The 16,917-nt window shown below is 40.3% G+C and overlaps 1 protein-coding gene across 1 annotated transcript; it reads left to right on the top strand.

Moving 5' to 3' along the window:
- Positions 1 to 7,514: 7,514 nt before the first annotated feature.
- On the top strand, positions 7,515 to 8,462 carry LOC106831615 (olfactory receptor 52P1-like). The gene has a single exon (XM_014841917.3). It carries the CDS (start codon positions 7,515 to 7,517, stop codon positions 8,460 to 8,462), a length of 948 nt encoding a protein of 315 aa, XP_014697403.3.
- Positions 8,463 to 16,917: the final 8,455 nt, after the last annotated feature.

The following is a 16,917-nucleotide window of genomic DNA, read 5'->3' as shown; positions in this document are numbered from 1 at the left end:
ACTCAATAATTACTAGCCATTAATAACAATACCTAAGGAATGCTCTCCTCTTTTAACTGGTCTCAGCTATTCTGCCATGGTCCTGAGAGGGGAAGTTGGTTTTCAGAGGGTTTATCCCCTTTAACCTGAACTAACTCTCAATGAGACATCCCAAAATGTCCTACTGAGACTATCCTGCTGCATTCCCCTTTCTTCCCACAGAGGCATCTAGATTCAGCATTAGATGTCCCCCTCAGGGACAAGGACTCATCTCTTTCACTTGGAGTCTCCAGAACACTCTGGGTCCGAGTGGGCTTCTACATTGGGCTTGCATTGATAAAGTCTGAGTTCGGCTGAAGAGCCACAGACTATGTGGAGGTGGTGATCCTGACTTAAGGGTCATAAGCGATGTTAGAACAGTCAGGGAGGAAGATACCCAGGCTGGGTTAAGGAAAGATCATGGTAATTCTATGTTTAATTTTTTGAGCTACTGCCATACCATTTTTCATAGCAGCTGCACCATTTTGCATCCAACCAACAATGTGCAGGGTTTCAATTTCAACACCTCATTAATGCTTATTTTCTTTTTTTTGATAATAGTCATCCTAATGAATATGAAATGGTAGCTCATTGTGTTTTGATTTGCTTTTCCCTAATTATTAGTGGTATTAGGCATCTTTTCTTGTGCTTGTTGGCCATTTGTATATCTTCTTTGTAGAAATATCTGTTCAAGTCATTTTCCCAATTTTGAATTGGACTTTTGTCTTATTGTTGAGTTGTAGGAGTTCTTTGTATATTCTAGACATTAATCCCTTATTAGATATATGATTTGCAAATACTTTCTCCCATTCTGTAGGTTGCCTTTTCACTCTCTTAACAGTGTCCTTTGAACAAAGGTTTTTAATTTTCATGAAGTTCAATTTATCTATTTTTCTTTTGTTGCCTCTACTTTTGGTGTCATATCCAAAAACTCATTGCCAAAGCCAATGTCATGAAGATTTTTGTTTTCTATGAGTTTTATAATTTTAGATCTTATGTTTGGCTTTGATCCATTTAAGTTAATTTTTGTATATGGTATAAGGTGAGGGTCCATCTTAATTCTTTTGCCTGTGGATATTCGGTTTTCCCAGCACCATTTACTGAAAACACCAATAATCAATTTTTCCATTTTTGTTAAAGTATAATTTACAAATGAAAATTGTAGGTTTAAGATGTACAACTTGATGTTTTGATATACACCTAAATTGTGAAATAATTGCCCCAATCAATCTAAGTAACATATCGATCACCTCACAGTTACCATTTTCTTTTTTTCTTTCTTTGATGGTGAGAATACTTAAGATCTATCATCTTAGCAAATTTCAAGTGTATGATACAGTATTGTTAACTATCAATAATCAATTCTTAAATCCCATATAACTCAACCCCCTGCCAGCATTTGGAAGAGATGAACACTGCCTATTTCCTAATTTCCTAAGCAATACTCTCTGAAGGCTTTCTTCCTGCCTCATGAGTGTCTTTCTTCTTCTGAGTATCCTTTGCTGTACAGTTCTTCTCTCCCCAGCCTTTGATATTGGAGTCTCTTCTCTATCTACACTCATTCTTTAGGTGATTTTATCATTTCTTATGGCTCTATCTATTCTTTGATGACTCCCAAATGTATATTTGCAACTCAGATATCTCCCCTGAACTTCAATTTGGTAAATATAACTTGCTTACCTGATATATATTCTTTAATGTCTAATATATATTTACAAGCTTACATGTCCAAAGCAGAACTCTGATTCCTCTCCTCCTCCACCCCTGTAAACCTACTTTTCTCTGTTTCCCGTTGCACTAAAGCCCTTTCATTCACCCACTTCCTCAGGTTGGAGACTTACTTTGAAGCACATCATATTCTCATAACCCTACATTTAATCAACCCATCAACAAATCCTATCTGCTGCATCTTCAAAGCATATCCCAAGTGTAATCACTTCCCGTTGCCTCTACTGCCACCATCCTCGTTCAAACTACCATCATTTTTCTCTTTGGTTATAACAATAACTTTCAAACTAGCTTCCCTCCTTCACCCTTGTGCCCCTATTTAGAACTCGGAGTAGACCTTTTAAAACTTAAGTCACAGCATAACAGAATCCTGTTCAAAATCTTTCAATAGATTTCCACCATGCTTCAAACAAAATCCAGTTTTCATCATGGTTTACAATATCCTTTATTATCTGGGCCTTGGTTACCACTCCAAATTCATCTCCTACCTTCTCTGTCACTGCACTCCAGCAACTGGCCTAACGCTGTCCCTCAAATTCACCAAACACATTCCAGACCTCAAGGCCTGTACAGCTGCTGTTCCCTGTGCCTGGAGCACTGTCATTCCTACAGCTGCATGTCTTTCTGGCTCATTTCATCAAGATCCCTTCTCAAATGTCACCTCCTCAGAAAGGCCTGCTATGACCACTCTGCCTAAAATTGTGCTGCCTATAATTTTCTATCTTCTATTTTTCTCAGTACTTTTTAATACCTGTTTATGTGATATATTGGGTTTTTTTAATGAAAGTCTTTCTTTCTAGCAATAGGAATTCCATGAGAACAAGGACTTTGTCTTTGTTCACTGATACATTCCTAGTACTTAGAGAAATGCTGAGCACATAATGGGTCCTCAATTATATTTGTAGAACAAATAATATTGGTTGAACAAAAATCTGCCCAATAGTATCTCAAGTCAGCAATGAATACCTATCCCTGAGCCCCATCAAGACAACGGAGATCCTGGGCTTGGCTCCGAACACTGTGGTACTGGCAGAAAATGTGAGTGACCTCATTTATTTGTTATTGTCACTTATTCCCTGTATTAGAATCAGTTGTTTCTCTGAAAGAACTAAATGAGGTAGTGGCCAAAACTCAGGATCCCTGAAATAATTCTTGAGGGATAATTCCTCTATGACTTCCCCCAGGGAATCTATGTGCTCAGAAAACAAAGCCTCCACCTTCCTCTCTACCATCTGGGTCATGCCATCCCCCACTAGTTCTTCCCCCAACGATCTGCATTTTAAGCTCTTTAAAGCAAGAATCTTTTCAATTCCTGGTATCTCTTAGGTAATGTCAAATACGTATTAAGTCATCAATATGTTTGCTGGTTTACTGATTGTCTGAAATCAAGGTTCTTGTCTGCCTGGCCTACATTTGATTAGAATCCCATCTGATCATTCAACAGCCTTCTCCCAATACCTAACATCATTATCTCCTTTTAAGCAACTATCAAAGAAGGATGAATTCATCCTAGTCTCTGCCTTTAAAAAACCCATTGTGTAGGAAGCCAAATGAAAAATAACAATGTAATGATAGTAACAAGAACAGTCTATTGAAGACATGCTATGTTCCAGGCACTGTATTAAATATCTTACATATAATATCTCATAACAGCCCTTCCCAGTTTTACAGAGGGGTAATGTCTCTTAGGCACTTGTTCCCTAACTTACCTATGGTCACATCAACAAGATTTAAAGTGGACAGTATCACACAAACAGCATTTGATAAGATGTTTAAGGGGAGAGAAAGGACACTCACTGTCACTCAGAGTATCAGAAAATTCAAGAAAATGTTAACTTTGAACTGGGCTTCAGTGGTCACCAGAACATGCTCATTATCCCTTGCCTGCCAAGTTCTATACATGCTGTCTTCTATCCTTGGTGTGCCCCTTCCTCCAAGCCTACCATGTACTTCTAAACCATAAATCTTTAACTTTTACAGAGCTAACCTCTTCTGTGCCAAATGAGCTTCTGTATCTTATTAATATCTACATATCTCATTGAATTTAATTAATTTGTATGTGTCTGCCCATCCTCCAAACCAGACTTTGACCTCCTTGAGAACAGGGACGTGATCCTTCAACCCTTTGCCCTAATATCTTTCATAGTCCTTTGCTTATAATAGATGCTTAATCAATGATCAATGAATTAGATAAAATAATAAAAGAAAAATCTCTACTTTTTATTGAGTGCCTGGCATAGACCAGGGAAAATGGTAAATGCTTTGCATATATCACCTCATTTAACACTCATTGCCTTCCCCCATTTCACAAGTGAAGAACTAACATTCAGAGAAGTTGAGTAGCTTGTTTAAAAGAAATGCTGAGAAGTAAATACCTGGCATGGAGGGCAGGGGGCCAGGATAGAGAGAAAAATACTCTAAAATGTGTCCCTGTGCCAAAAAGCCTGTAGGATTATTTGTGCTCGGGGACCTTTCCACCCACCCACACTGAATTCCCAGGGCAGATCTTCTCTGCCATCCTATCCCTCCCTCCCCCATCAAGGCCCAAATTTCTTAGCTTCAATTTTCTGCCTATTTCCAGCATCCCAAAGGTCTTTTTAGTCCTTCCATCTCCAAAGGATTTTTACTCTCAGCTAGGGCCCTAATGACAGGATAAATACTTCCACTTCTTTGCTCCCCACACTTTAAGCCCTGCAGGACCTGAGACTCCACTACCACTCCCTGACCCAGATCTGGTAAGTCCGTCTGCCTATGCTCAACCCTACAATATGCACACTGTCAGCAAATCAAAGACCTGACTGCCGCTGAGATATATTTTCTCACTGAGGTGATGTCCACTTCAGATAAAGGGGACTCATAAATGAATCACACTTTTGACCACTACTATGTGCCATGTACTAGTGCTACTCTTCAGATAAGTATCTCCCACAATAAGTCCTCACAATAGCCTATGAAGTAGGAATCATCCTCTCCAGGTCACAGATGAGGAAGCAGCTTGAGAGAGGTTAGGGGACTTGTCTGGGGTCACACAGCTCATGAGTGAGTAGAGCTGAGAATTGAATCAGGCTTCCCTTGGTCATCCACTAATGAATGCTGAATTCTTGGCAGACAGCTTCCTGCTCATGAGCACATCTAGTGATGAAGAAATTGCTCCTTTCCTCATGAGACAGCTTTGTTCCTGGTACTTGAGCTCCTATTCTTAGATATTTTAGGTAAGGCCTTTCTTATACCAAACGCTAAGGTAATTCAGAACAAAGAGAAGTGAGGGACATAAGGTTGAGTTATTCTGGGTGGGTCATCAGGAAGAGGCCGTGAGTCTCTCCTTGCCTAATCTCCGGAGGCAGATAAATGAGAAGAAAATAACAGTATAAGCAGAAGAGGGTTCACAGTCAGAGAGAAAAAAGCTGTAAGTCTCTAGCCTCTCACCTTCACCATGGAGAGGGTTCTGCAGCCATGCCACTCACCTCCCAGCCCACAGTCTAGAGGTCGTTGAATCAGACAGAAGCAGCAAGGGCTCCTGTGAATGCTTGTGATGGTAACCCATCTCCTGCTTCACATCATTTCCCAGTGCCCTACAATCTTTCATCCTGGACATTTTTCATGAGATCCAACTCATAAATTAGAGGGCCAGGAAGTAATGACTCCAAGTCCCTCATCTCGACATTGATCTTTTTCCTACAATCTGAGCATATTGTGCTCAACACATGCTTTTCCAATTTCATTTTCCCCATCTGTGCAAATGCAGCTGAGGCAAGGGGAGCTTGTAGTCATTGTGCCATGTGGCTACAAGGACAGAGTAAAAGTTCTTTGAGTGATAGTTCAGGGGCTCAGGAAACATGACTCAATTATTTAAAAGGCTGAGTGTAAGAAGAAAATGGGGGGGAAGGAAACAAGGCTGTCTCATTTATGTCTGGATTATTTGCCTGTCAATTCTCCTCACACCAAAAGAAAGGGCATTGAAGCAAGGACACTCCAAAAACAATGTCTTACCTAAATGTATGTACCTGTGTCTTCTGAGCACAGCCTTGCTGATGCATTTTGCACAGCAACATAGACACAATCACGTGCTTAGCCAAACACATACTGTGCTCACTCATAAAATGAAACAATTTTACCATTTTACAAGATCCCCCCACTCAGATTTTTCTCTGTCCCTGAACTTTTGGCCACCACCAAAGCTGAAATCCCCTCTGGATATGCTTGGGCCCAGGCTGGACAGGGAAGGGGATAGCACAGAAGAGAAAACAGGAAACACACAGAGGAAGAGATGATGAGAAGGAAAGTAACAAGATTATTTGTTCAATATCATAGTCACAGCTGTAATTGGCACTGGGATGGAAAACCAGGCATCCTGGTCCAAAGTTCTTCGCCTAAATCATATTAGAAGACCTTACTCTTCTCCTTCCTGCCTCTTTCTTTCTGGGTATGGGTAGCTAATGCTAGGGATTGAAAGGAGTATTGCAGCTTAAAGTTAGAGATACAAATGGACTCCCTCCAGAGGGTCCACTTGGTTCCACTCTGTCTCTCAACTAGCAACCAGAACAGTCACATCCCATTATATTAGAAACCCTTGGGAGAAAGGTACTTTTCTCCATCCTCTGTCTATTTCTGGTTCTTGTTCTCAACTTTCTTTCCTTTTCATCATCATCTTCTCTCCCTCTAGTGTCCCCTTCCTGACTTTTTTAATCTCCTTTCTCTCTCAAATTCTCAAATATTGGCTGGCTAGTGGATAAGACAAACAAAAAGGCACATGTAGATGAGAGAAGATCAGGGGAGATAGTATGTAATGGGCAGAAGGGATGGGTGGAGATATGTAGAAGTACTGTCATTTGACCAAACTTGGTCTTTATATTTGCTTACACTGCATGATTCTGTCTTCCCAACGATTAAAATTCACCTCTCCTTTCTTTGATGTACCTTTTATTTTTATGAGAAAATATTCCTTGTACACAATCGTCTCACAATAACCTTATCAGATTACATATTGTGGCCAAATCAGCTTGACACCTTCCACTGGCCAATTCTGCGTAATCTCACCTATTCCTACAGCATCCATACAGGACACCTAAGACAAGCACAGGATCCTAGTACTAACATGAGCCAGGCAATGTTATGGTTGTAGCAGGCTCCAAGAGACAGCCCCTCACCATGACCTTTGCTGTTCCTGGTCAGAACCTAGGTTCTAGGCCTCATCTGTGAGTAAATCACAGGCTCAATGGCTTGAAAAGTCCATCCAATATCTCCCTGATTTCCCTTCTCTTCCCATCAGTCCTGATCTTCCCAACTTGAAAAGTAACCATGTTTAAGTCTTCCATTCAATCTGCCTGAATTTCAACCATTACACTACCCTTATATTGTCATAGATGAATCGGAAGAAAGTAAGAATGTAGGCAGAAGAGTGTTCATAGGCAGAAAGAAGAAAGCTGTAAGAGTCTCTTGCTTCTCACCTTCATCATGGAGAGAGTTCTGCAGCCATGCTATTCACCCTACAGACCCCAGCCTAGACATCTTTGAAGCAGACACGAGCAGCAAGGGCTTCTTTGAACCCTGGTAATAACTCTACCTCCTGCGTTACATGATTTCCTGGTGCTCTACAATCTTCTCATCCTGAATGTTTTTCATAAGGTCTAATTCAAATATTTTCTGCTGCAATTTCAGCTTCAGCCACAGCATAAGGATGAATCCCAACTGCTTCATCTTTCAGGGTTGCTAGGGCTCAGAGCAAGGCAGTAAAGCCTTTTTTTTACCCACCCCACCTTCACCTGGCCATGCAATTCTCAAACCACAGCCATCAGAACCCAACCTCCTTCCTGCTTATGGGGATTCCTGGCCTGGAGGCATCCCACTTTTGGATTGCATTTCCTTTCTGCTCCATGTATGCCCTTGCAGTACTTGGCAACACGGCAGTGCTACTGGTGGTGCATTCAGAGCCTTCACTGCACCAGCCCATGTACCTGTTCCTATGTATGCTGTCCACCATTGACTTGGTGCTCTGTACCTCTACTGTACCCAAGCTCCTTGCACTTTTTTGGGCAAATGCTGCTGAGATCGCCTTTGAAGCCTGTGCTACCCAGATGTTCTTTATCCATGGCTTCTCAGCCATAGAATCTGGCATCCTGCTAGCAATGGCCTTTGACCGCTACTTGGCCATCTGCCGGCCACTGCACTATGGGTCATTGCTGCCCCTAGAGGCTGTGGGAAAGCTGGGAGCTGTTGCTGTGTTTCGTGGCTTAGGGCTCATGACCCCACTCACCTGCTTACTGGCAAGGCTGAGCTACTGTAACCGAGTGGTGGCCCACTCCTACTGTGAGCATATGGCTGTGGTGAAGCTGGCTTGTAGGGGCACAAAGCCAAACAACATCTATGGCATCACTGCTGCCACGCTGGTGGTGGGCACTGACTCCATCTGCATTACTGTCTCCTATGCACTCATCCTCCAGGCTGTGTTAGGCCTTTCCTCCAAGGAGGCAAGGGCTAAGACCTTTGGCACTTGTGGCTCCCACCTGGGTGTCATCCTTCTCTTCTATACACCAGGACTTTTCTCATTCTACACACAGCGCTTTGGCCAGCATGTGCCCCACCACATCCACATCCTCCTGGCTGACCTCTACCTTGTTGTACCACCCATGCTCAACCCAATCATCTATGGCATGAAGACCAAGCAGATCCGGGATGGGGCCCTCCGACTACTGAAGCAGGTTACTGTTCAGTCATAAAGTCTTCCACCCCACCCTGGACCCTATCCTCTTCTCCTCATAGTCCTTGGGCAATGTTTAAGAGACCAGTGGCTCCTAGCGTGATAGGGAGACAGAAACCCATGCTCAATGGTATCCTTACTTTCATAAGGAGGTATAGCATAAGTCAGATGGGGGAAGAAGCATCAGGTGTTTTCTACTTGTGATATAGATATGGTTACAAAGCTCAGGGAGCCCCTGTGTAATGGGACACATGGTTACCAAGCTGATGATGGCCTCCCAGGGAATCCTACTCTGCTGTTTTGATATGGCTCCTACCTTCAGCAGACCTTGATAGAATGAAACAGATATGACTACTGGTCTGACAAGGAGAAATAACCCTCATCCACACTCGGTTGTCCCTACCCTGATAGAGATATATGAATACCTCCCTCCATGAGTTCTAAGTCTGACAGGAGAAACACACACAGAGAATTGAAAGGCACAGAGACGGAGAATTCATTGATGGACCATAGGGACAACAACAGCAAATAAGAATCATGGGCAAACTGTGTCCATGAACAGAGGAGTAAGCAACAAGGTGTAATGTCAATCTAGGAAGGTTCTCTGGAAGAGGAGTTTTTCTTTTCATTGAGCATGCGTTATGGGCCAAATATATTGCTGAAATCTAGGCGTGTGGACTTGATTAGGTCAAAAGTCCTCCTCTCATGGTGACTGCTCACTATAAGTCAGAAGAGAACATATAGGGAGACAGCAGCCAAACCAAATTAAACCAATATAATTAGGGTAAGCACAGCGACCTTGGGTAGTGAGTAAGGACACCTATCTTGCTCAGGGAAAATGAGGTCCCAGGGCCCACCTCATCTCACTCCACCCCTCCGTACAAGAGGGAAAAGCTTCTTCCTTGTTAGCCTTCAACCATGCCTAGGTGTAAGATGTGGGAACAAAGTCTCAGGCTAGGTGATATCAAGTCTGACATCCATAATCTTTCCCTCTATTGCCTGGGAGTGGCCACGTGGAGCCGCCACCAAGCCTCAAAGGTCCAGGGAGCCAGGCAGGGGCAGGGAGACAAACCTAAACTCCTCTTACAGAGATGCACCACAGCTGCCCCAATCCTGCAGATGGGGACAGTGGAAGACAGTGGGGCTGTGTCACTCTTGCCTCAGCATGTGCCCTTTGCCTCATCTGGTTTATTGCCCACTTGGCACCAAGGCAAGTAGGAGAAGGCATTGGGCCTGGGCAGCATTCAAGGCCTCTGCTCATCCAGGGACAGGTCTGCAAGGCAGAGTGTAGGCGGGGTCAATGCCTGAGCTGTGGCCTCCTCCCAACAGGTAGAGGGGTCCCCCAGGGCCTGTTCTCACAGAGATGAAGCCATTTCCATGAGGACGGCTGGGGAAGTTCAGCTGCCAGGAGGCCAGACTCTTCTGTTCAGGGAGTAAATGTAATGAAAAATGGCCCCAGAGCCCAGAAGGCCTCAACATCGCTGATTTGTGGAGTCAGCTTCAGCACTTCATTCCCCGGGCAGCCGAATCCTGGAGCAGCAAGAGCATGTAGGTGGATTCTGTGCACACAAAGGAGTTGCTCTCCAGCTGGGTATCCACTGTTCTGCACAAGTTCTTGGCCGCAGTCTGTCTCCAACAACGAGGCCACCTCCCTTCACATCTGTGAGGCCAACATGTGCTGTAAGGTCATAATAGTAAGAATAAGCATAAAAGTCCACATCCTTCACTTCCATTTTGTGCACTTTAATTCAAAGGACTTCAAAATTACTGTTTTAAAAAGTTCATATAAATGGAATGATACAATATATATTCTTTTTGTGACACTGCTGGCACACAGCTCCGGGATGTTCACTGCCTTCCGTCCTAAAACTCTATATGTTGTTTCAGCATGTTCCCGCTCTCCTACGTAGTCTCATATCCATCTGGTGAGGAACAAATAACTAACTACCCCCACGTTACAAAGCCAGAGGCAGAAGTTATGGAGGTAGTAACTTGTCCAAGAAAGCACGTAAATTCATAACAGCAAGTCAGAGCCACAGTTCAAACTCATATCTCTAAATCCAATGCTTTTTGCTCTTTACCAGGTGAGTTCCTATAAATCTAGACCCTAGAACAAAGAATCTAATAAGGTTTAATCTAGAAGAGAGGGGATAATATTTCTAACAGAAATTTCTGAGAGCGTGCAACATGCCCAACACTGTTCTAGAGGCTGTGGATATAATGGTGATTCAGGAAGATAAATCCTTGGTGACAACTTGAATATGAGGTCTTAGCAAAATGCCCCCATGTCCTCTCGGTGACTCCCATGTTACCCATCTAAATAACTCTTCCTCCACTCTGGGGCTCAGCACACAGGAAATTAGGAGTCTTAATTTGCCCACAGACATCCCAGGTTGCTAGACAATCAGACCTGAGATTGGCCAATAAATTCTACTCCCCAAGATATTTAATGCAAACGATGGGAAGTTAAGAAAACTGACTACATCCTATTTGGGACTATATTGGCTATGGTTGGATTTATTTTTCCCAAACCATTCTTTTTTTTTTTTTTTTTTTTTAAGATTGGCACCTGAGCTAAAAACTGTTGCCAATCTTTTTTTTTTCCTGCTTTTTTTCTCCCCAAATCCCCCCAGTATATAGTTGTATATATTTTTTTTACTTGTGAGTCCTTCCACTTGTGACATGCGGGATACCGCCTCACCATAGCCTGATGAGCAGTGCCGTGTCCGCACCCAGGATCCGAACCAGAGAAACCCTGGGTCACCGAAGCAGAGCGTGTAAACTTACCCACTCGGCCATGGGGCCAGACCCGCAAACCATTCTTTTTTAATGTTATAATTTACCTAAAATAAAATATATTAAGTGTATAGTTTGATCTCTGACAAATGATACATCGGTATAACCACCACTTTAATCAAGATTCTGAATATTTTCATAATCCCAGAATGTTCCATTGTGCTCCTTTCAGACAATACCTGCACTCCCTCACTGAGACAACCACTGTTTGATTTTGATTACCTGGGATCAAACTTACTGTTCCAAAAGTTCACATAAATGGAATAATACAATGTATATTCTTTTTGTCAATTTCTTTGGCTCAACATATTGTTTTTGAGATGCATTCCTGTTAAGTGCATTGGCTGTTGATTCCTCTTTATTTTTAAGTCATATTCCATTGTATGAATATGTCAAAGTTTATTTTTGGACACCTGGCTTATTTCCTATTTTTGACTGTTACGAATAAAGCTGCTATAACCTACAAGTGGAAATTCTGGGTTATAAGGTAGGCATACATTTAACTTTAATAGAATCTACCGAATCATTTTCCAAAGTAATTGTACTATTTTATACTCTCACCAGTGACAGACAATTCCCAGTTGTTCCACATCCTAGTCAACCCTTGATATTGTCGTTCTTTTTTTTATTTTAACCATTCCACTGTTTGTAAATAGTAATTTATGATTTTAATTTGCATTTTTCTGATGACTCATTACATTGAGCAACTTCTAATGTTTATTGTTTATGCATATGCCTTCTATGAAATGTTTAAAGTCTTTTGTCCATTTTTATTGAATTTTTTGCTTTCTTGTTGTTTTGTACTAGTAGTTTATATATTTTAAATACAAGTCATTTATCATATATCCATAGTAAAAACATTTTGTCCAGTTTTGTGGTTTGCCCTTTGATTTTCCTGCTGGTATCTTTTGATGAAAAGAAATTTTTACTTATGATAAAGTCAAAATAATTTTATTCATGGTTAATGCTCTGTTCTATAGGCTTAGCTAATAATTTTAAGTTTATGACCCAATACAAATAATGGTGTAAAGTTAAGATTTATTTTTTCATATATGGATATCCAGTTCCAGCATCATTTGTTGAAAAGACTTTCTTTTCCAAATTGAATTGCCTTGGCAACTTTGTCAAAAATCCATCAGCTCTTTGTGTGGATGTATTTCTGGACTTCCTTTTCTCTTTCCTTAATCTATTTGGCCATCCTTATCTCAATACTACACTAAAAATGATAGCTTTATGGTAAGTCTCAAAATGAAGTAGAGGAAGTCTCCCAACACTGTACTTGCACGGTGGTTTTGGATATTCTATGTTCTTTGCCTTCCTATAAATATTTTAAAATCAATTTGTTAATTTCTACAAAAATTATTTCTGGGTTTTGATTACATGACATCTATTTCTTTCTCTGACCTTACTGTACTGGCTAAGACCTCCAACACAATGTTCAATAGAATCAGTAAGCCAAACATCCTTACCTTGTTTCTCTTAGGAAGAAAGCGTTCAGTCTTTCATCATTAAGTATGATGTTAACTGTAGGTTTTTTCATGGATGCCCTTTATCAGTTGCTGAAAGTTCTTATCCAGATGGTGTTGAATTTGGTCAAATCATTTTTTTTCATACAGTTAGGTAATCACGTGGTTTATCTCCTTTATTCTGTTAATGGAGTTTACTATAGTGACTTATTTTTAAATGTTAAACTACCTTGCATTCCTGGAATAAGCCACAGTTGGTAATGTATTGTATGATTCAGTTTTATTACTGGATTTATATATTACTTGATTCAGCTTGATAATATTTTGATAAGGATAGTTGTATCTATGTTCACGATAAATATGCTTGTAATTCTCTCTTGTAATTGCCTTATCAGGTTTTTATATCAGAGTTTTGCTTGCTCATAAAATATCTTGGAGAATATTCCCTATGACTCGATTTTCTGAAAATGTTCATGTAACGTTTATTTACTCAAATGTTTGATAGAATTCTACAGGAAAGAAATCTGAGTCTGAAGTTTATTTTTTATTGCACATTCAATTTTCTATGAATATAGATCTCTTCAGATTTTCTGTTTTCTCTAAGTTTTCAAAATAATTGTCAAATAATATGTGAATACGTATGTAAAATTGTTTGTAATATCCCCTTATTATCCTTTCAATTCTGTAGGACTTGTCACCTCTTTATTTCTGATATTGGTTATCTGTATGTGTTTTGTCCTGGTCTCTTATGCTGGGAGGGAAGAGAAATGTATCAATTTTACTAATTTTTAGAATCAAATTGTGGCTTTGTTGATTTTTCTCTATTTTTTCTTTCGTTGATTTCTGTTCTTTATTTCCATTCTTGTATTTACTTCGGGTTTAATTTGGTCTTATATTTCTAGCTTCTTAAGATAGACACTTAGATCATTGATTTTAAACCTTTCTCTTTTGCTAATGTAAGAATTTCTATGTATAACCTTCTCTTTGTGCATTGCTTTAGCTGCATCCCACAATTTTTTTTGGCTGAGGAAGATTCATCCTGAGTTAACATCTGTTGCTAACCTTCTTCTTTTTGCTTGAGGAAGATTCCCTCTGAGATAACATCTGCACCAGTCTTTCTTTATTTTATACGTGAGTCGCTGCCATGCATGGCAGCCAATGAGTGCTATAGGTCCATGTCTGGGAACTGAACCCTGGCTGCTGAAGCAGAGTGAACCAAACTCAACCACTAGGCTAAAGGGCCGGCCCCTGCATCCCGCAAACTTTAATATGTTATGTTAAAATATTTTGTGCTATTGTCTAATTTCCCTTATGATATTTTTGTAAGCCATAGGTTGTGTGTTGCTTAATTTCCAAGTGTTTGGTGATTTTCTTTTTTAAAAAATTATTTTATTGAGGTCATATCGGCTTATAACTGTGTAAATTTCAAATGTACATCACTATATTTCAGTTTCTGCATAGGCCACATTGTGTTCACCACAGTAGTTTAGTTTTTATCCATCACTATACATATGTGCCCCTTTACCCCTTTTGCCCTCCCCGCCTTTACCTCTGGCAACCACTAATCTGTTCTCCTTTTCCATGTGTTTATCTTCCACATATGAGTGAAATCATATGGTGTTTGTCTTTCTCCGTGTGACTTATTTTCCTTAACATAATACCCTCAAGGTCCATCTATGTTGTCACAAATGGCACGATTTTGTCTTTTTTATGGCTGAGTAGAATTCTATTGTATATACATATACCACAGCTTCTTTATCCATTCATCTGGTCACAGGCACTTGAGTTGGTTCCACCTCTTGGCCATTTTGAATAATGCTGCGATGAACATAAGGATACATAAATCTCTTTGAATTGTTGATTTCATGTTCTTTGGATAAATACCCAGTAGTGGAATAGCTGGATCATATGGTATTTCTATTTTTAATCTTTTAAAAAATCTCCATACCGTTTTCCATAGTGGCTGTACCAGTTTGCATTTCCACCAGCAGTGTATGAGGGTTCCCTTTTCTCCTCAACCTCTGCAATACTTATTTCTTGTCTTGTTAATTATAGCCATTCTGATGGGTGTGAAGTGATATCTCATTGTAGTTTTGATTTGTATTTCCCTAATAATTAGTGATGTTGAACATCTTTTCATGTGCCTGTTGGCCATCTGTATATCTTCTTTGGAAAAATGTCTGTCCGTATCCTCCACCCCTGTTTTGATCAGGTTGCTTGGTTTTTTGTTGTTGTACGAGTTCTTTATATATATTGGAAATTAACCCCTTGTTGAATATATGATATTCAAATATTTTCTCCCAGTTAGTGGCTTGTCTTTGTGTGTGTGTGTGTGTGTTTTAAAGATTGGCACCTCAACTAACATCTGTTGCCAATCTTCTTTTTTTCTCTTCTCCCCAAAGCCCCCCAGTACATAGTTGTATATATTCTACTTGCAGGTCCTTCTAGTTGTGCTGTGTGGGACACTGCCTCAGCATGGCCTGATGAGCAGTGCTAGGTCTACACACTGGATCCAAACCAGTGAAATCCTGGGCCACCAAAGTGGAGCAATGCAAACTTAACCACTTTAGCCACAGAGCTGGCCCCCAAGTATTTTTCTGACCCATTCTCTGTCCTCTCCTTCTGGGACTTCAATCACATATACATCAGACTACTTGATAGAGACCCACATGTCACTCTATTCATTTTTTTTAACTGCTTTTCTCTCTCTGCTTCTATTAACTCATTAATAGAATATTGGATGATTTCTATTGACTTGGTCTTCAGGTTCACTGATCCTTTCTTTTGCATTGTCAATTCTGATGTTAATCCTAACTATGATTTTACTTCAAATATTACACTTTCAGATCTAGAATTTCCATTTGATTCTTTTATAGTTTTTAAATTTCTCCTTAAAACTCCATATTATCACCCATTTATCCATCATTTTCTGTAGATTCTTTCAACCAGTTTTATAGCTATATTAAAATATTTGTCAGTATTTCCAAAATGTGGGCTATCAGAGTCTCTCTCTGCTGACTTTTTTCTCTTGATTATGCATTTTTATTATGTATAGTAATTTTTCAATGTATACTGGAGATTGCAAATGATACATTTAAAAGTCTCTGGATCCTGTTATTTTTCTTTGAAGAGCTTTTACTTTTTGTCTAACAGGCATAGTTAACTTATTGATGGGCCAATGATCTTGATCCTGTGAAGTTTAACTTCAGGCTTTATTAAGACTTTATTATTTCATTTTTACTCATATTCCAAGATCATGGCCCTTAGTACTTAGATATTCTATTAAAGGTGTAGCCTTTCTGGAGTTAATCAAAGACTGAGATGTTACCAATTCCTCCCAACTTAGTGAAACTTAAATGTCAAACTCTGTCTTCCCAACACCAGGAAACCGGTGAATTCAGGGATGCTGCTCTACATAAAGCTATTGTTCACTGACTTTCTTAGTTGCAGTCTCCGTGACTTTCTAGTACACCAGGTGGCACTGTCTTCTCCTTTCATTCTTGTGCAGCTGATCCATCATAACATGTACTCTCTATTGTCTCATCTTCTCCTCAGGCCTACCAGTTCTTCTCACCTGACAGTCAGTTTTAGCGCCCTTTTTGGTTTCTTTGTCTGACACCCGCTCTTTAAGCATTCTCCCAGCAGGATTAGGGGTCTAAGCCTTTCTCATGACACCACGTTTCTCAATCTTGTAATTCCAATAGGCCTGTGGCCAACATTGTAGCCTATTCATACGAGTGATTAGATGGGCTTAAACAAGTTACTGCTAGTAATAAATGCTTTGAAGCAATGAATAGCTGTAAGATGGCTGCCTGGGACATCTCAAGAGTCAGAAGACAGATACTAGATGTCTTGGTGGCTGGAATCAGAAGAATGACCTTGTGACATGGGTTAGGACAAGCTCCATTCAGTTTTTGCAAGAAATGGAGACAGTTGTCAAAGTCATAAGATTAATGTACAGAGCCTGAGTCACCTCAGGAGACGAGGTCAGAAGAGGAAAAGACAGCAAAGAAGGGAAGAAACTGACGAAGTAAGAATCCATATAGGAAATTTATTATGTTAATACAATGTTTCTCAGCTGGAATTCAGACTGCTAGGTTTCCCTGGGGGAAGGATAAGAAGTACACCACAGTTATACATTCTACAATTTCTTTTTTATGTAAGTTCTTTCTTCTAGGAGCAGATACTGTATTTCTCCTCTTACACTGTTCT

The sequence above is a fragment of the Equus asinus genome, chromosome 20 (genome assembly GCF_041296235.1).
Source record: "Equus asinus isolate D_3611 breed Donkey chromosome 20, EquAss-T2T_v2, whole genome shotgun sequence".
NCBI classification, from domain to species: Eukaryota; Metazoa; Chordata; class Mammalia; order Perissodactyla; family Equidae; genus Equus; species Equus asinus.
Note: the sequence above shows the minus strand (reverse complement) of the source record. Positions and strands in the feature narration are given on the sequence as shown.

Bases quoted from the DNA above. Each gene is read 5' to 3' on its own strand.
- LOC106831615 (XM_014841917.3), top strand. From the start codon at position 7,515: ATGCAATTCTCAAACCACAGCCATCAGAACCCAACCTCCTTCCTGCTT.